At 48.1% G+C, this 19,804-nt stretch overlaps 1 protein-coding gene across 6 annotated transcripts in view; it reads right to left on the reverse strand.

Annotated features, from left to right (window-relative positions):
• PBX1 (PBX homeobox 1) overlaps positions 1-19,804 on the reverse strand; it is a 290,531-nt gene that overhangs the window by 37,149 nt on the left and 233,578 nt on the right. For all 6 annotated transcript variants that reach the window (XM_042926040.1, XM_042926043.1, XM_042926039.1 and 3 more), the window contains exons 4-6: positions 15,736-15,980; positions 8,690-8,880; positions 1,820-1,955 (exon numbers count right to left, since the gene is read on the reverse strand). In XM_042926040.1, coding sequence (XP_042781974.1) covers positions 1,820-1,955; positions 8,690-8,880; positions 15,736-15,980 — 572 coding nt within the window. The remainder of the gene's footprint in view (positions 1-1,819; positions 1,956-8,689; positions 8,881-15,735; positions 15,981-19,804) is intronic.

Genomic DNA, 19,804 nt, shown 5'->3' on the forward strand with positions numbered 1-19,804 from the left:
CAGGGCTACTGAGACCCCAAAAGAGGGAGTTCCCTAAAATCTCACAGTTGATTCTTGACAAAAACATGCTCCTGGCCAAATGCTCTTGCTGTGATATTGTATCATACTGTCTCCCACTGGGACTTGTTCGGCAACAGTGGGATAGCTTAGTTGTTGAGAGGAAGTAATGTGATGGGGAAGGAAGAATGGCGTGGCCTTAAGGTGGGTGAAGGAAAGGGAAAGGCGATACCATATATAAATACTCATTTTAACGGGCAAATTATTTGCGCCTTGCGTTTCCATAATGAAGTCAGTGAAGGTTGCTGGAACGGGCCAGGACTCCATCTCGGATCTAGATTTAATACAGACTAACTAACCCTGAAGAGTTCATTCTCTCTTCAACAGGGATTTAGAATTCTGAATCCCAGAATTACAAGTCAGACCATATAGTGATTTAATTCTGCTTCAGAAGTAGAACATTCCATGTATCAAATTCGCTGACTGTCAGGGACATGGCTCCTACCTGAAACCATCCTTTAAATGTGCAGCAAATATCAAAAACATTAATTCTCTTCTCTTGTGGACAAGGGATCTGAAGTTGGACAAGAATGGTTCGAGACCTGGACAAAACCAGGTCACCTGAGCTTGATCTCTGGTGTTCTGCTTTCCCAGGGTTAAGACTGGAAAAACCTCCACCGGAATCAAAGCATCTAAGGAAGGTCTGAGATGAAAAGGAATCGGGGTTTGCAAGACTGCTGCCAAAATGCCCACAGCATGTGGGGGAGGCCTTGGTAATCTCCTTGTTGTATGTACTCTGCGTGGAGTTCTCGATTCTGACTAGAATTAATTCTGCTTAGGTAAACAGAGGATGATGGGATCAGTACCCCACAGGGAGTAACAGAAGCCAGGATTTAATTCAAGGAAGTACAAATGCTCAGTTTATACAAAACAGCATCTCCTTTACTTGGAAGATGCCAGGTGAAGTCTCCTAGCCTTCTTCCCCCCACCCCTTTTATGGAAATGCCAGTACATTTGGTTCTCTTGCCTGTGACAGAATTCAGAGGGACTTTCTCTGTTAGATTTCAGAATTCTCACTACTGTTCTTAACTAGAGACCAGTGGACATCTTTGAGATGGCATTCAGATTAAATAAGAAGTTTTGGATGGATCCTTTGAGCCGACTAAATATACATACACAGAAATATTGCCTACTTTTCTATTTCCATATTACTGTTGAAGACACCAGGTCCATAAAACTATTTTTATCATGTATCTTTCCATGCCGACTGGCAACTATTATGGTTATTGCTCTTTGGGGGAAGGGGGCACTCAGTGACATTTTGTGCAACCATTCTGATGCCATCACAGAGACATGTTAAAAGTCCTGCCTCCCATCAGTTACAGAGACGAGCACGTCAAGAGAGGACATCTCAAAGTTCCATTCACTGGCTCTTTCTTGGGTTGGGCAAAAGATGAGCTAAGGAATGGCCTGTGTTTGAGCAAACCATGCGACAAATGCAGATGGCTTTCCCAGGACACGTAAGAACCTTGGCCCATTTTTAAAGCAACCGAGCATTCAACGGGAAGAACCCCAACCCTGTTTTTATACTGTACTCTACTCCTCCAGTTCTGCTGGACCCTCTCTAGTTTGCCCAGGGACTTACCTGGAAGCTCTCCTATTTCAACATATCAGGTGCTCACCTTGCCATTTTTAGGGCTTTAGCAGATGGATGCTAAAGCGAGCAAGGCATGAAAGCTTGGTAAAGCCACACCTCCAAGACCCTGCCACGTGGGCTCCACCACAGCCAGGCTAGAAGCTGAGCCTTTTGAGGGCCCCTTACCTGGGACACTGTGATGCCACACTTCTTGGCTAACTCCTCTTTGGCTTCCTCACTGGGGTAAGGGTTGCTGAGATGGGAATAGAAATATTCATTCAGGATTTCCGTCGCTTGCTTGTTGAAATTCCGTCTCTTCCTCCTTCATGAACAGAAAGGAAAGAAGGACAAAAAAGTTCACGCCGAGTGCACATAAAAAGGGAGAGACGAGGATCTCCTTCTGGGAAAAGGCAAATTTTGGAGCGAAACGTGGAATTAGGGGAAATCTGCACAAAGGGGCTGGGTGCCAAAACTGCCGCGGAAAGCATCTGTTAAATGCTTCGTGGTGCCTCACGGGGGGCAGAGAATCAGTCGCCAATATTTGTACAGAGGGGTGAGGACCATGGAGTTGAGTTGTACAACTCAACCACCTTGACATTGAATCCTGGACCAACTGAATGCCCACTGGGGGGCTGGGATGCCTCTCCAAGCCTCAGCTTCTTCAGCTGAGAGCGAAAGGAGTCACACTGGCCTCGCAGGGTGACCAGAACAGGAAAATGAGGCCACACGTGGAAAGGGCTCTGCACGGTGCCTGGTACATGGTGAATGCCCGGTGATGGTGTTTCTTCCTACCAGGCTCCAGGCACTGGATCTTCCCACTCATCAACTCAAATTACTCACTCTACACGTCTAGCGAGATAGGTACGGGTCTTCCCATTTACCAGAGTTCACTCAGCCGGTAGGTTATAGAGCCAAGACCTCAATTCGGGTCTGCCTGACTATACAACCCAGCCCTCTTTCTTATACACAAATCGCCTCCTGCCGATTACACAGAGACTCTATAGCCGTAAGTTAAAAATAAGCGAGCATTTCCCCTTTCTTCCATTCCCAGGTAAATGCATACAATGTTCTGTAAAGGCATCTGGGGAAGAGGGTGTGGAAGAAACTAGAATCACCCCCCTGGACTGCTTGACCTCCCTCAGAAGGAGAGAAATCACACCAAGACCAGCTGCTAAATGGTAAAACAAAAGCCCGCAGAAATCCTCTTAATACACAGGTTGCTGAAAGGAAGAGAACCACTTTCAGAACCAAAGTGTTTTTCTGTCTTTAAGAAAAAAGTGCTAATTGAACTACTTTAAAGTGAGAATCGCTTTACTGCCTCCTCACAGCTCTGGCCTGTGGGCAGCTGGGGAGCTGTCTGGGGACGCCCGGCTCACAGCAGAGGCTGGCTGGCCCTCCTCGAGGCGGTGGGGACCCCATCGTTAAATGAGCTCTGTTAGCACTCTGCCTTTCTTGCTTTTATCAAAAGCTCTTCCTTATGGAAGAGATTTCCAGAACATCCTTGGTTATGCCAGGATACAGGAGTTCCCGATTTAGCCCAACAGAAAGCACCGATCGCCTTGCTAGACAGGAAATTCAGCTAATATTGTATTTTCAGGGTCCCACTTGGATTAATTAACACAATAAAGTGCCTGATTTTACCGGATGAACACCATCTGTCCATAGGTATTAACCACATCTGTCCAGACTATGCCAAGCCCGAGTCACTTTCCCAAATCACGCTGAGTTTCTGGGTCACCCAGCATCAGAAATTGGGCAGAACGGATTAAAAAAGCCCAACTCGAAAAACAGGCATTTGTTAAAAGTCCTCGCCTGCTGGGAATTTGAGGAAAGTAGCCAAGTGGCTAACAAGGGCTCCGGGCCAGGCTTTCGGTAACCTCTGGCTTCTTCCCTGCCTAAAGAAAACAGTTGTCTTAGGCCTGGGGAACTGGACCCTGAAGGCTCCCCTAATTGGGAGAACCTTGGTTCATTCATTCAGCTGTCTGCATTAGCATCACACTGTATTTTTTGGGAGTCTTCCAACTGAGCTCAAAGGAAGCCTCTCTGGAATGAGCTGGTGGGTGTGGGGCTGGTACAGACAGCTGTTCCCGACTCTCTTCTCATTGCGATGTGCAACCTTCCCTAGGCGGTCTCATCTACTCTGATGGGCTCGCTTATCACCTCTCTCCGTGACGGTCTCCGCTGAGGGCCTTGGCGATCCCAAGATCAGGACTTTGCAGAATTTCAAGAAAGCTAGTGAAAAGAACATACTTCTGATGATACGCTTATTTGAGCGACCCCCCTGGCTTTGGCCTGAAGTGTGATCGGCTTGGTAGGTTAACGTTTGAGACTCTGGGTCTTGGGAGGTGGGGATCTAGGCTGTTAACGTAAGAAATGTGGGGGTTGATGAAATAGCATTGGATACATGTGGCCCTTTAGGAATGGAAACTTTTGAATCACAGTGACTCAAGAGTGAGAAGTGCAGGTGCAGCACACATACGCTGCTAAGTACCAACTGTCTTGCCTCCCGCCCTATCGCCTCTTGGAGGATCACTGCCCATCTCCCATCGCACAGCCTAGACACTCCGCGTCTCCAAAACCAGCATCGCACCGCACCCAAATCAGCTCCGTTTTCTCCATTACCCACATCCCCATAGCCACGCTTTGGTGTGTCTAAATTTATTCATCTGCTCATTCAAATACCTGAGTACCTCACAGCTGCCAGAACCTGGGAGTGACTCGGCCTCTCCTGCTGTCTTACCTTCGTCCGATGACGGGACCGAAAGCACGTTCTGCCAGGTCTAGTCCTTCAAACCCAGCTCTTCCGTTCCAGCCTACTGTCACTCTAGTTCTGAAATGGGTTTCGATAGGCCACTGTCTGATCATGTCGCTAATCACAGCAATCACAATCACAATAATGATAATAAAATAATAATAATAAGGAATCTATAACGCAGTGATCCTTAGTATATTCTAGCTGAATCATTGTGTGAATACGATATTCTGGACGCTATACTAAGGTTTTTGTTTTCTTATTCCCTTGTTTATTCCTGGGTATAGGGTTATCCCCACTTTACAGACAGGAGTCCTAGGGAGGACAGGGTTACAAAGGTAGCCAGACTTGGAATCCACGCCGTGCAGTTTGGGAACTTATGCTGTCGATGACTATACTCCGTCCTCAAACGGCTCTGAAGGTTTCTGCTGCTCACCAGGACAAATTTTGAAATCTTCACGGGTATAGTTTAGGGTTTTGCAGCGGACCTAGCCTATCCCTGGTGCCTCATTTCCCCCATCCCTAAACATGCTCTGCGTAGTTTCGTCCAGCCACATCATTGCTTCTCCATTCCCCAAAGACACTCGTGACTTCCATGCTCCTGACCTCGTCACACCACCCTGTGTACTCCTCTCCTACAGCATTTGCCACAAGCTCACATACGTCTCCCCAGCTAGACAGCAAAGTCCTCAAGGGCAGGAGCCATGTGTCACTCATCCTTGAAACCCTAGTGCCCTCACACACGGGAAGCGTTCCAGTAAGTATTGCTTGTCAAAGTTGGATCACATTGTTTCATTCTGCTCAACGGGGGGTGGAGGCTATTTGGCAAACACCATGCCAGCTCTGAGATGCCCCGTCCTGCATTCCGCCTCCCCTTCCGGTGCAGCCAGGAGGTAAGCACGTGTAACATGCGGTTTTAAGTGCAATGGTAGATGAGTGTCGGTTTGTCCCACAAGGTTATGAGCTCCTTGAAGGTGGGACCCACATTTATATATGTTTTTCTCCCCCCCCCCCACCCCAGTTATTCCAGTGGCTGCTACAGCTTCTGGCAGAGACTAAAACTCAATGAGATACACAAATCTAAACACGGGCCAGTCTGCCCAGACCTTACTGGATGTCCTTCCCTCCTGTCGTCTTCCGCTTTACTAATTAGTTTTTACGGCATCCCTCTCTCGGGGTGAAATGCAGAGGTGTTCTTCTGATATCTGATTATCGTCTTAGTGTCGTCTCCAGCAAAATGTTACCAAACAGAAGTTAAAATTATTGCTTGAAAGCCATTAAGAGTGTTCCTAAGTTCTCTCTCTTTCAACTGAGAAAACTGTGTTTATGATGCTGACAATAACTTTACCAAGTTTTATAGCACAATGTTTGGTACATACCAGGAGAGAATAAATGTAGAGTGAATGAGTGAATGAATGAATGAGTTTTTCTGGCACTGTTAAGTCAACGGAAGGAAGAGAAAAAGGACAGGATGTGAATGGACACAGCTGGACCAAGTGCTCAGCTGAAGGGTATGGATGATAGAGTTCTAGAAAGGCGTAAGAGTCCAGCCTGGCATCCACGCCCTCCCCCGAGTGTGGCCGTGACAATAAAAAGGTATCATTCTCTGTTCAGGGAGATGATGTTAAAGCCTTAAAATAGTGAGATTCTCTTGCTGGTTTCCGGGAAGAAAGCAAGCAGCCAAGATGGGAGCTGGCCATGGAGAGAGTGGTTCGTGGGAGCTGGGACCTCGGTCCCACAACCACAAGGCACTGAATGCTGCCCACGGCGGGAATAAGCCTGGAAGAGGAACTGTGCCTCTGATGAGGTCACGGCCTCAGCTGACACCCAGATTACAGCTTTGTGAGACTAAGTTAAATTGTCCCCAGACACCTAAACAACAGAAGCTGTGTTGTAATAATGTTGTGTTGTTTGAGGCTGCTAGATTTGAGTAATCCGTTAGGTGGTCATGAGAAACTAAGACAAGGAGTGTTACATAGCAAAGCAGGACCCTTCGATTCTACATACCTGTTACATTACAAAGACTAATCCTATTACTAAGTCAAAGTCCCCTTGTATTTTGTCTGTCTTCCATCGAATCTTTCAGGGATGAAGCCCTGGCCATCACACGCACATGAATATCAGCACCGAGTCTGTCTGTCCGTCTTTCTCACCAAGGTTTGTCAAGTTAGCTCCCCAGTTACAGCACAGGAAGCAAGCAAGGAAATGAACTACCCCAATCAAGAGGTCCACACTTATTTTTGAGTGCGAAAGCCATTTTGCTCAGCCATGGGCTGGCATTTGGAGTTATATTCTTTCACTGATACCAAATATATCCTCAAAATCAATGCTAGTAACAATGACAATAGCTGAGTTGTTTTCGTTTTGAAGCTTGGCTCAGAGGCAAGGATTCAAAGGTTGCAACCAAAGCAGGAAAGAGACCCTCTGTTAAGTGACCGTCCTTCAGATGCCAACTGGAACCATGTAGGCAAAAGCTGGTGGAAAGGACAGCAACTGTGTACAAAGCTCGCCTCGTTTGGGGTCTGACCTCCAACTGCACCCAGCCCAATTCCTGCGAGAAGAAATCCAACAAGACAATGATTCTGCGCCTCCCTTCTCCCCGGGTTCTCTCTGCAAAAAAAAAATCCAGTCTGGGCCCAACTTTTCTCTTTTTCAGGAACTGCCAACACACATACCAACTCCAGAATTTTAACCAGGGGAGTTTCCATGGGGATGGAAACAAGCCACGCAGAGTGGCGGTGGCTATAGCACGGGCAGGGGACCGACCCAGACAGAGGTCACCAGTCACCTGCACTCCGTACGGTGTGCAACAGTCTGCTTTAAAGAAGCCGGGCTGGCAGCGGCCATGGGCTGGCAGGGAGATCGACGCACAGGGGCCCCGCTTCAGGGCTACGCCGCCTCCCCCCTCCAGAGTCTTCCCCAGCTGGGAAAAGCTGTCTGTATTTTCACTCTGTCCTGACTTAACCCTCTGGCATTCTGGGGGCCCAGGGATACATTTTGCTGGCTGGCAGTCTCATTTCATGCTCCGTGCGACCCAAAACACACCGAAAGAAAGGGAGTTTAGGAGATGCCAGGAGTTTTAGAGAGGTCTGTGGATTGCAAAGACCACAACTGTGAACAGAGAGAGAGATACAGGTGAGAGAGCTAAGGCACGACGGTGGCAGCGAAAAATTCTACCAGGAGCAGTGAGTCTTTCTGTCTCACTGAGAAGGGACAAAACTATAAACGATGAAATGGCATACTCCCCCGACATACCTAGAGCTTTAATAACTAAAATCATAGATGGGGATGATTTTTAGGGATCGAAGTAATGAACGATGAAAGCTGCATGTGTAGAGGTTGGCTAATCTAAGGGGGAGCGTGAGTCGCCAGGGGCGCCCACACTCTGAAAACGTGGCCGCTGGAACGATGATCAAAATACTCCTCCGGAGTAAATGAAAGATAGGATTATCACCAGCTTGCAGGCCGCGAAACAGAAGTTAAAGGAAATCAGAGAGAGATGCATAAACCCACTGGTCAAGAGAGTAAAGGACCAAGAAATGATTGCTTGCTCTCTGTTCTGTTTTTTATCTTTTTTTTTTTTTTTAAAAGGACCTTTCCATCCAGGGTTTCTTCACCGGAATTCTGTGAACTCACACGTGAGGTCAGGAGTAGCACTGCCAGACGGAACACATCAAGCCTTGATTGAAAATCTGGTGCCTTATCAGACCAGCCCCTGCTCCTCTGGGCCCATGGACCATGGCCCCAGTCATCTCCGTCCTCCTAAAACTTAGCCCGGAGCGCCGCACGTGGCAATCCGCTTCCAAATATTTGCTGAGCTGAACTGAGTGCGCGCCCTGCCCGTATATACGGTGGAAGAGATCTCGCTCTCAAACCGCACTGTCCTGCTGGGGGATGCGCGTCACTGCAGCGTTCAGGAAGACCGCTAGGGGCCCAGAGCTACGACACGGCGGTACCCAGTGCTATGAAAACAAATGCGCAGCTTTTGCCCTCACCCAGCTTGGTCATCCCCGCCGTGCACTCAGAGGGAGCTGCGGTGGTGACAGCAAGCATCCGTCCCCGTCACACGTGCTCCCGGAGCTGTCTGAAACCAACGCTAATCCGGTCTTGCAGCCTCCCGCACCCGACCCAAGAGACTTCCGCAGGCTGCCGTTCGGCGTGGCCTTTCACCCGATGAAAATGGAGCCTGTGGACAGGGCCCGCTGTGGGTCCCAACCCCAGATCCGGCATGCCCTACCCACCCCCTGCCCCGCCCGCCCCACCCCGCCCCTGCCAGCGGACAGGCGGCCCCGTTGGCGACTCACCGCGCGTCCAGAAACCGGGAGCGCAGGATCATGACGGCCTCGCATGTGCTCTGCTTAAGCTGCATCTGGATGGAGCTGAATTTGCGGTGGATGATGCTGACCATACGCTCGATCTCCTTGGGGGAGATGGGCCTGGTCCGGCTCTGCTCCCGCAGCAGGTTCATCACGTGGGTGGTAAACTCGTTGCACGCCTGGAACGGCAGGACAACAAACAGGGGCCGTGTGGAGGGTCCGGGCCCGGACGGAAGGCTGGGTGGGCTTTTCTAGACACTGGCACAAGGGAAGCCAACTCACCCCACCCAAGTTCGTGGGGTGTTGTCACGCCAGAGGGATGAAGTAAATGGTTGCTTAGAAATACCTTGCATCCTGTTTGAATTTAACTTTTGGCCACCATGGACATTTTTTTTCTTTTAAGGGAAAAAAAGAATTCCTGTTTTTCATGATTTACTGTAGTTGAGAGGTGAGAACACAAATCCGAGTATAAAACGCACCCTACAGCCCGGGGCACCTGGGTGGCTCAGTCAGTTAAGCGTCTGACTTCAGCTCAGGTCCTGATCTCGTGGCTTGTGGGTTCGAGCCCCGTGTCCGGCTCTGTGCTGACAGCTCGGAGCCTGGAGCCTGCTTCAGATTCTGTGTCTCCTCCTCCCTCTGCCCCTCCCATGCTCGTGCTCTGTCTCTCAGTAATAAATAAATGCTAAAAAAATTTTTAAAAATGCACTCTACAGCCCTTCACCCCAATGTTAACAGCCAGAGACAGTTGGGGGGCCAAATACCGCATAAACTTCTGCCTTGCTCATTATCTCTGATATATTAGAACTTCCAAATGTTTGATTTTCGTATGCATCAACAGCCAAAGAATGGAATCATGGAATTAAAAGCTAACCTTCCCGGGAGATTTTGCATCAACCTATTTCTCCTTTTAGTTTTATTATGAGAATTGCCTCCTCTGTCGGCCTTCGGAAGACCCACTAAAGCCACGACACAAAAGGGATCTGTCCTCAGAGGCCTTTTGGAAATAGCATCAACACATGATGTCGAGGATTCAGAAGCCATCTCTGTAGAAAGGAAAACTCTCAGGTTAGACTAACATACCCTCAGCTCTGGAAGGGAAGTTAAAGATCATATTTCCCACCTTCTTATTTTATAGTTGGGAAAACTGTGGCCCAGAGAGGAAGGGCCTTTTCTGAAGGCACATGGCAAAAAAGGACCAGCTGAGTCAGGACCCTTAACACTTCCTATTCCAGGCCGGGGACTTCCGTCCAAACTTGCTCCTCTGAACATCACTACCCTTCCTGTGGTTACTATTTCTTAACATCTGAAGTGTGGTTTCCTTAGCTGAGCGTTCAATAAAATACCTATGCACAGGTTAACTCACAGCAACGTTATAAAACTGTATTAGATTCGTAATGAAAAAGGCAAGACGATCGTTGGACAGCTGAAGAACCAAGGACTCGAAGGGCTCCAACTTAATATCAATAACAGAAACACACCCATTCATGAGAACACTGCACGGCCCCTGTTTTTCCAGCGCAAAGCCTTTCACATCTGTCAAGAATGCAGTGCCAACAACCCACTCGCTGTTCGTTTCTCTAAGAAATCCTTTGAGGTTGGTTGGCCAAAGATACCTGCGGAGCCAACCGGGCAACGTCTACACTGGAGACTGGGAGGTCTGGTCTTTGACCCCGCCTCCCTAAGTGTCTGGGCAAAGCCTATCACTACTCCGTGCCTCGTTTTATGCATCTGAGGGAGTAGATTTAATCACTGCAAACCTGTAGCAAGGCTAGCAGCAACTATGGACCTGTACAGTGACCTGTGGATGGAGTGAACAGTGCTCGCAAACACAGGGGAGCACGCGAGAAGGGCCTGGATGGTGTGCGCTCAGATCCTGCCTCTGGGACTCACTTAGCTGTGGGACCTTGGAAAGTTGTCTAATCTGTGACTCGTCTTCCTTATTTGTGAATTGGGGGTGGCAGCACCCACCTCAAAGGGGATGGTAAGGGTCAGATGACTTTTTTTTTTTGTTTGTTTTGTTTTTGTTTTTTTTTTTTTAATATATGAAATTTACTGTCAAATTGGTTTCCATACAACACCCAGTGCTCATCCCAAAAGGTGCCCTCCTCAATACCCATCACCCACCCTGTCCTCCCTCCCACCCTGCCCTCCCTCCCACCCCCCATCAACCCTCAGTTTGTTCTCAGTTTTTTAACAGTCTCTAATGCTTTGGCTCTCTCCCACTCTAACCTCTTTTTTTTTTTTTTTTTTTTTTTTTTCCTTCCCCTCCCCCATGGGTTTCTGTTATGTTTCTCAGGATCCACATAAGAGTGAAACCATATGGTATCTGTCTTTCTCTGTATGGCTTATTTCACTTAGCATCACACTCTCCAGTTCCATCCATGTTGCTACAAAAGGCCATATTTCATTTTTTCTCATTGCCACGTAGTATTCCATTGTGTATATAAACCACAGTTTCTTTATCCATTCATCAGTCGATGGACATTTAGGCTCTTTCCATAATTTGGCTATTGTTGAGAGTGCCGCTATAAACATTGGGGTACAGGTGCCCCTATGCATCAGTACTCCTGTATCCCTTGGATAAATTCCTAGCAGTGCTATTGCTGGGTCATAGGGTAGGTCTATTTTTAATTTTCTGAGGAACCTCCACACTGCTTTCCAGAGCGGCTGCACCAATTTGCATTCCCACCAACAGTGCAAGAGGGTTCCTGTTTCTCCACATCCTCTCCAGCATCTATAGTCTCCTGATTTGTTCATTTTGGCCACTCTGAAGGGTCAGATGACTTACTAGGTGTGTATCTGGCTGCAGAAGGAGGTGTCCGGGTGCCAGTTTCTCTCTTGGTAAAAATAAACAGGGTGATAAACACCTGCTTTCTAGTCTGCAGGCAAATGCTGAAGATAAATCCGTAGATCAGGTCCACGTAGCATTTTGCTCTCCACTAAGAAAATTACTATATAAACCCAAGATCTGTATGATAAGCTTCCTCCCTGCCCACCCAGCCCCCAGTTGTAAACAAAGGGAAGGACAGAAAACCTGGCATCCACTTGGCTGGATTTGATGAGGCCACGGGGTGGGGAGTGCTGGGTTACGCACACAGCAAGCATCCCAACCAGCTTTGTGGGCAAACGCTGCACCTCGCTAGCCTGCAGCCTCCTGACCTCGTGGGGGCTCAAAGGGAGGAGGGGCTGGATGTGGGGAGGCATTGTCAAGGGCACTCGCTCTCCGCTGGGAAGCCGCAGTGCTGGGCTCACAATAATGCGCTTCATTACAGGGAATAAAAATACTCACAATATCTGATGTTTATTCAAGGCATTTCATCCTGGGGCCCTTTCTGTTCTGCCATAAACAGACAGTGGGGTCTTTTCACCCACTGCTGAGGTGGAACGAGGCAGCTGCTCGGGAACACACACTAGAGAGCAGAGGCGAGGTCCAAGTCCATGTGAGACGGACAGAGCATAACGATCTGGGTTTTCCCAGGGCCTTCACTATCCACGAGTCCTCCTCAGATCCTGCCAGCTTCCACCTTGGGAAGCTGGGCTGCCTCTGTTAGGTCAGGTGTTCTCGAAGCGCCAGCGATGGGGAGAGCTGAGGTTACAACTCGCTAACTACACAGAACCCTCGGAGGTTGAAAGTTTCTATGACGGGGCCGACTCCACTGTGGACGGTCATAAAGGCAGTCACTTTCAGGAGGTGCCATTCCGGTGCCCCAGAGACCCCAAGGATTTCAAAGGGACCCTTCCGAGGTTCCAGGGCAATGGCGTTTCTGGGAGCCGCAGACTAAAGACAAGCCCCCGCCTCGAACATTCCGCTCAACAGGCCAGAGTTTTAAGTTTCTGTCCTGCACTCTGTTGAGCCCGCCTTCTTCCCTCACTCCTTCAAAGTGGATTTGGTGCCAATCTCGGCAAAGAATATAACTAGCATTTAGGGTCCTCTTAGCCGTGAACCCGCCAACCCAGCCCAGTTCAGCCTTACAGATTCAGCCCCATCCACGCCCCAGCAGCATTATGTTCGAAAGCTGGAGAACCCTGGAGAGCTCCAAGACCCATCATTTAAAAAAAATATATCAGCTGGAATAAAATTCAGCTTTCTGACATCATGGTGTTGTCTATTAGAATGCATCAGTTCTTATATACCTTAGCTACCTACATGATCTGCTGAAAAAGCATTTTACCAACACCATTTACTGAATAAAAGAATTTCTTTCCTTTCTGTCTAATAAACATCTCTAGAAGCTTTCTTTATGGAATAACCTCAGGGTGAATCAAAGGCTGATTCAGGTAGGGGGTTTTTGTTTTTGTTTTAAGGGATGGGGTTGAGGAGGGCGATGATACCTAATTAGCAGAAAGCTAATTGATCGTCTGGTCATCTATCACCACCATGCTAAAAACAAAACCAATAAAAACAACAGAGTCAGCTATTAATAGCCAATTTGGCAACTCTACCCACGTACTACTAAAGTAGAGAATGACATTTTTACTTTCCTGAAGTTACCTGATTTTAAAAAAGCTCCTACGAGGAATGGCCACAGAAAAGTGGAGAAGATACATCTCCCAGACATATGAGTGAGGAGTTTAATGCCATAATTTCCCTACAATCCGTTATTTACTATAATTAACAATATAACTAGTATTAATAAATTACTAAACACCCAAAGTGTGTTAAGTAGGATTCAGTTCTTGCCCAGAAACTAAGGAAATGATTTGTTAGTTTTTTTAAGAATAAGAAATACAGATGATCACCACCATACTTATATAATTTGTCCTGTACCGATGGGAGTTTTTCTGAGTTTCTGCTTTCCCACATCTTTATGATTTAAAATAGGCAGATATCCAGGAGCATATTAGCCCTGGCCTCTCTTAGGTACCAGTAATCTAGTCCATGGAAGTAACACAGGACAAGCTGACTCCCTCCCTGTCTACACAAGTCCACACTCTCTCCATATTGAGTGCAGTCAGGTGGTGTTCTTATAAGAGCCCATAAACTAAGGCTCAGAAACTGGATTCCAGGGCAAGCTCTGCCCTTCACAGGATGTGTGACCCAGATACACAAGCTAAGCCTTTTGATCTCCATTCCCTCACCCGTATCAAAATGGAGAGGGTGGCAGTTCTTGTCCTGGGTACCCAACCACAAAACTGTCTTGAGAGACAAGTGCAATGCTGTTGGCAACAGTGTTTTACTCATTTTGGATGAGCGTAGAAAAATGACAAGGGGGTTTAAATCAAGTAAACAGTCAGTTCTTCTATGTTGCTGGCAACCTGAGCTAAGAATAAAGCCAGTTTTCAACACCTTCCAGCCTAATATCCATCGTAGTCATGGGTCTAGTGGGGGAAGCCACCCTCTGGGCCCTTCTTGTGCCCCTGGAGTTTGGAGGGAGTTAAATGGATGGCAGGTCTAGATAGGTTGTTACAACCAGGCTTAATCTTGCAGGTCAAGTAGGAACAGCACTGAGTAGGAAGAACTCAAGAGGCTAGAGACCTTTATAGGAAATATCTCCGTCTGTCTTCCCAAGCTATCCCACAGGTGAGGGCAGACTCTGAACTCTACAGTGATGGATCGGGTTGGAGAAGCTTCAGGGATCAGCCCGCTACCTGGGCTCAGCATCTCCTGAGATCTTGGGAAGTGTCTCCATGAGCCAACACTGTGGGAAGAACGTATGTTGTCTCCCAAGAAGGTGAACAGAAATGACTCACAGGTTCTTACCACCAGATCGCTTCTCTTTTCCTCCCCTCAAACCCTCCCCAGGCTTATCTGATCGTTGAGCTTCCATGCTTGGCTTCATGCTTCACAGCAATTTTTTCCCCCTCATAAAAGAAGGGACTCGGTAGAAATCCATTTCAGAGGTAGACGGGAGTGCAATAATGAAACTTTCTTCGCTTTAAAATTTAAAATGCCTATTTCTACTTTAAAATTTAAATTTTCTATTAAGTTTGCATTTGCCTTGTACCTAGATAGTCCTGAGTGGACCGTACAGGGTCTTTTGATTTGCTTTTGCTCCCTCTTCTTTCGTGACTCTTAGAAAAGAAAGCCGGAAAGCCAGCAATTTGATGAAAGTTAACTACAGAACTTCAGGATAATGCTGCATTCAAAAATGTGACAACAAACACACCTGTCGCCTACTTGTGGAAGAACGACTGGTGTAAGGGCCTTTTGCTCCTACTGACCACAGGAAGCAGAATGGATATGTAAATTCCCGTGTGTGTGCGTGGAGGGGAGGGTCTCTTAGAGAGAGGAGCTCTGTTATTACGTACACTTTACATACTGCTTTGTAATTTAAAGTCTTTCTTATGCTCTCCTTCACATGGTCTTTGTGGTCCCGTGATGCCAAATGCACAGCTCTTTGCCATACATCACCAGCTTTTGGGTGGAATATGTGGGCCACTGGGTCCTACGGGCCATCCGTGGAGTGTCAGGACTGGAATCCAACTTTGTTGCCTACAGGGGTCCCCTGAGACCTTCTACTCTTCTTCTGGAGGGAGGTGAGTATCCTATTCTGTATCATATACAAAAAGAACATGTTTGACTCTCAGTTGAATGGAGTCTGGGTACAGCAAGGGCTTTAAGGCTATGTTTTAGTATCCTTTCCCGTAGGATTCCATGAGTACCCAGAAGATAAGGAATCCTCCCCCAAATGAGCAAACAAGGGCCCTAGGAACCCAGCGACCACCCCACAGGTCAGGTGGTGACTCTGCTAATGACCTCTATTACCCTGATGAGACCTGACTGCACGCCAGGGGCCAATGCTCTGGAGCCCCAGCCTGAGTGTTTGTTACATTGACTAGTAATGTTTCCTGAAATCATCGCTTACAACTTACGTTTTTAAAATGCCTTAATGTCCAGTGTGCCTGGGTTTTTAACAGTGGATTTGGTAGACTCGAGGATTTGGATCGAGGATTTGGTGGACTCCGTTCTGACCAGGGGCTCTGTGTTGAAGTGCAGAGGCTGGCCCCCGGGGTCTCTGTAAGCCCCTGAGTTAAGAGGTTCTTCGTCCTTCCTAAAAGGTCCTGGCACCCGATGCCCTCATGGCCATGGTTACCTGCTCGTACTTCTCCAGCTCCGTGTGGTAGATCTGTCTGATCTGGGACAGCTTGGCTCTGTAATCGGAGTGCTCCACGGAGTTGTCTGAGCCCGCTCCTCCCGAAGCCGCCGCTGCGGCTGCGGCTGCCGCCGAGCCACCACCCTTCTCGGGGCCCGCCACCCCCTCGGCCAGCAGCATGTTGTCCAGTCGCATCAGCTGGGGGTCTGTCGGCTCCTCCTCCTGGGCTCCCCGGATACTCAAGACTGCAGAGGGACACAGTGGGAGGGGAGGGTTAGTGGTAACCCAAGCGAGCAAATGAAGAAAAATAAAAACAAGGCTGTGTCACTGGCTCAGCAAATCACCAAAGAGCCTGCAAAATGGCATCTGCAGAATGGATGAGGGATCAGGTGAGGGGATACCGAGAGTGGGGGGAGAATGCCAGGAGAGGACTGCTTTGTTCCAGAAAGTAACGATGCTCCAGCTACCCAGAACAGTCCAATTCACGGGGGCAGAAGGTAGAGGGAGCTGGGGACAGGGGCCTGGGAGTCAGTGTTGCATGGGGACAGAGTTTCACATGGGGAAGGATGGTGGAGTGTCACACAGAGACAGACAGTGGTGACGGCTGCACTACCGAATGCACCTAATGCCGCCGAACTGCACCCTGGACGCTGAAAAATGGTCAAAATGAGAACTTCTGTTATGTCTATTGTACCACAAAGAAAGTTCAAAAGTAAAACATTTAATTATAACAGAATATAATCTTCACGTTCATCCCCAAACTGCCAAATTTTTAATTCAAGAAAAGACATTTCCTTCTTCGTTTCTAATTTTAGATTTCCACGAGTTTGTGGTTTTACACTCATTGACGCTGTAATATTTGATCAGCCCGAATTTTCACATTTCCAAAATAACCTAAGCCACGTACATCCAGTCATTTTGGATGGAAATGTTAAGACCTTTCCTGCAGACCTGCAGGGAGGGTAGAGAAGTCTAAAAAGGCAAGAAGATATCTTGCATGTCAATGTCAATTATTCTTCAGTAAAAAAATAAAATAACAAAACAGCACGAAGGCAAATTGGCCGTCAAGTGGGGAATATTTATCTCTGGACACAGAGATCTCTCCATTCCAGGGGAGGACTCTGTCCTGTTCGAAACCAGGGTGAGACCCATTTAACAAGCTGTTTTGGACATTCAGAGAAGCCAGGTAGGGTGGAGGAGCCTCAGATGGATGAGATGGCTGCTTTTTATTAAAACACCGTGGCCATTTGGGTGGGGGGAGTGGTTTGGACTGGAAGAGATCAAGTGTTTTAGTAAATCAGCAGAAGAGCCAGGCAGTCTCTTTTTACTACCCTCATACAACCTGCCATAAAATAAATCACTCATCTAAACCCAGTTTAGCTGTCAGCAGCCAAGTCTTTGTTGAGAGGGAACATGAAAAGAATTTCCAATTAAAAAAAAATGGAAAAAAAAATTGGGGGTAAGTCGTGGGAAAGGAGGGAAGTGATTCAAGGCCGAGGAGAAGGAGTCCTACATCTGTTTCCGTTTGGGGATGGGGACAGCAGGCATGATGTGGCCCGACAGATACGCAAGCACTGGAATGATCCGAGAATCAAGAGCGGTTTCCAGGTAGGGTGTCATCTGGGGAGCCCCAAAGGGGGGGTGTCAGTTTCAGTCATCTCTGGAGCCCCAGCCAGGCAGCCCACGGGGTCGACACCAGGAAGGTGGGTATGAGCTCAGTACGAGGGAGCGTATAAATGTTCAGGGCATCCTATCACACAGAATATCAGCATGACCACACGCTCCTGGCTTCCAACAGGCATGACAAGAAGCAACCTCGAGCGTCGTTCGGAAGGAAATCCCAACTCCTGTGCTAAAAGGGACCCTGCAGCTGGGCTCTCACGACACATGAGACAGCCAAGAGGCATGCTGAGTCACGTGGCCCAAGAGGGGCAGTTAGAGCAGAGGGTAAAAGGCACCGGGTAGAAGAGCAATGAAATAAGAAAGGGTGGCGGGAGGGAAGGGAGCCAGCTGGGGTGGAAAGGAGGAAGCCTGTGCACCTGTACGCAAACACCATGCACGACCGGCCCCAGGTTCTGCGTTCACACCGGAATCCTTAACATTCTGCTTCACCAAAATAAAATTACCACACGGGTGATGGCATCGTTGAAGTTTGCTTTGTGGACTTTTTCTTTTCCAGTGAAATCCTTCTTTTGTCGGTCCAGGACCCTCACTGGGAAATTGCCCCTTTGACTGATCTTTGAGTAACATTTGGTCATGTTACTCTGTCCCTTGAATTTATTTACCCAAACCTCCAAAGTCCTGTGAAGAACCTATCACCACTAACAGAGGCTTCCTTAAGAAAATAGTTCAATGCTGTACCCATTTCCTGCATTAGACACCCTTCCAGTCCCCAAAGGAACGAAAAGAATGGGATCACCCAAGCACCCGGTGGTACAGTCCCTCTTCTCCGCACCTTTGCAAGTGAGGGCATTCGTGTGTGGGGTCTGTGGGCGTTTCTCTACTGGATTTTATTTGGTGAATTGTAATTGCTTTATCAACAAAAATATTTATGGGTCGTTTAAAAGTAAAAGATTCACCTCTGAGCCATTCTTTTACATTTTTTTTTAATGTTTACTTATTTTTTTTTGAGAGAGAGAGACAGAGCGCGAGCAGGGGAGGGGCAGAGACAGAGGGAGACACAGAATCCGAAGCAGGCTGCAGGCTCCGAGCTGTCAGCACAGAGCCGGAGGCGGGGCTCGAACTTGTGAACCGCGAGATCATGACCTGAGTCCCTGAGCCCAAGTCAGGTGCTTCGCTGACTGAGCCCCCCAGGCACCCCTCTGAGCCATTCTTAAGAAACAAATGTAACTGCCCCACTTTAGCTTGGGCATTAATTAAATTGTTCCAGGGCAAAATTCTACTCTCATCCACTCAACTGAATCTGGTGTCGCATATCCTCCAGAAGAGGCCATGGGACTCTGGGAGAGCAGCCCTGCACCCTCCCCACCCCCTCCAAGACTGCCAGGAAACCCCACCCCAAGATGCTTGAGCCAATGGTAATGCCTCCAAGTGGATCTTCCTGGTCACTCCACAGCCAATCCCTCGTGCACGTGGAAGATCTTATGATAATTTCTGGTCTCAAGGAAGGTAGCAAAGAGAAAGAGGGCGATGGCATCCGAATGGTCAGGACTCGCCCCATGAGGGCCAGCCTATAACCTGTCCACCCAAGATGATGGCAAAGATGCTGAGACAGCACATGAGCCTGGGACCACCTCGCTCAGTCTGTCAGTTTATTCCATTAGCAAAGTTCAATTAGGAGAAAAGTAGGAGGAAGCAGAGATAGATAGTCACAGACCAGAGGTCTGGCCCAGTCCCTCCACGTACTAGGCAGGGAACCACGGGCACGTTACCACCACCAACATTCACTTCTGAGTGTATTTTCCCTCTCCAGACCCGCACGGTTTCACCTACCCCTATTCTCCACCTTTTCTTTTTAAAGTCATTTTTAAAAACATTTTATTCATTTATTTTGAGAGAGAGAGAGAGAGAGAGAGAGAGAGAGAGAATCCCAAGCAGGCTCTGCAGCTGTCAGCACAGAGCCTGATATGGGGCTCGAACTCATGAACCATGAGATTACCACCTGAGCCAAAATCAAGAGTCAGAGGCTCAACTGACAGAGCCACCCAGCTGCTCTCCACCTTTTCTTTTTTTCTTTTCTTTTCTTTTCTCTTTTCTTTCTTTTTACTTTTTAAGTTTTTTAAATTTTTATTTATACTTAAGAGAGAGAGACAGAGAGAGAGAGAGTGTGAAATCAAGTGCAGGGGAAAGGCAGAGAGAGAGGGAGACGCAGAATCCGAAGCAGGCTCCAGGCTCTGAGCTGTCAGCACAGAGCCCGACGTGGGGCTCGAACTCATGAGCTGTGAGACCGTGATCTGAGCCAAAGTCAGAGGCTCAACCCACTGAGCCACACCCAGGCGCCCCTCTACCTTTCCTTTGAAACTATCGATGGGATACACAAACTCTCCACACAGACTCTGCACACCCACCTAATTAACATTTTGTTGGTCTCGAAATCCATCTGGCTTTA

This window comes from Panthera leo, chromosome F3 (assembly GCF_018350215.1).
Source record: "Panthera leo isolate Ple1 chromosome F3, P.leo_Ple1_pat1.1, whole genome shotgun sequence".
NCBI classification, from domain to species: Eukaryota; Metazoa; Chordata; class Mammalia; order Carnivora; family Felidae; genus Panthera; species Panthera leo.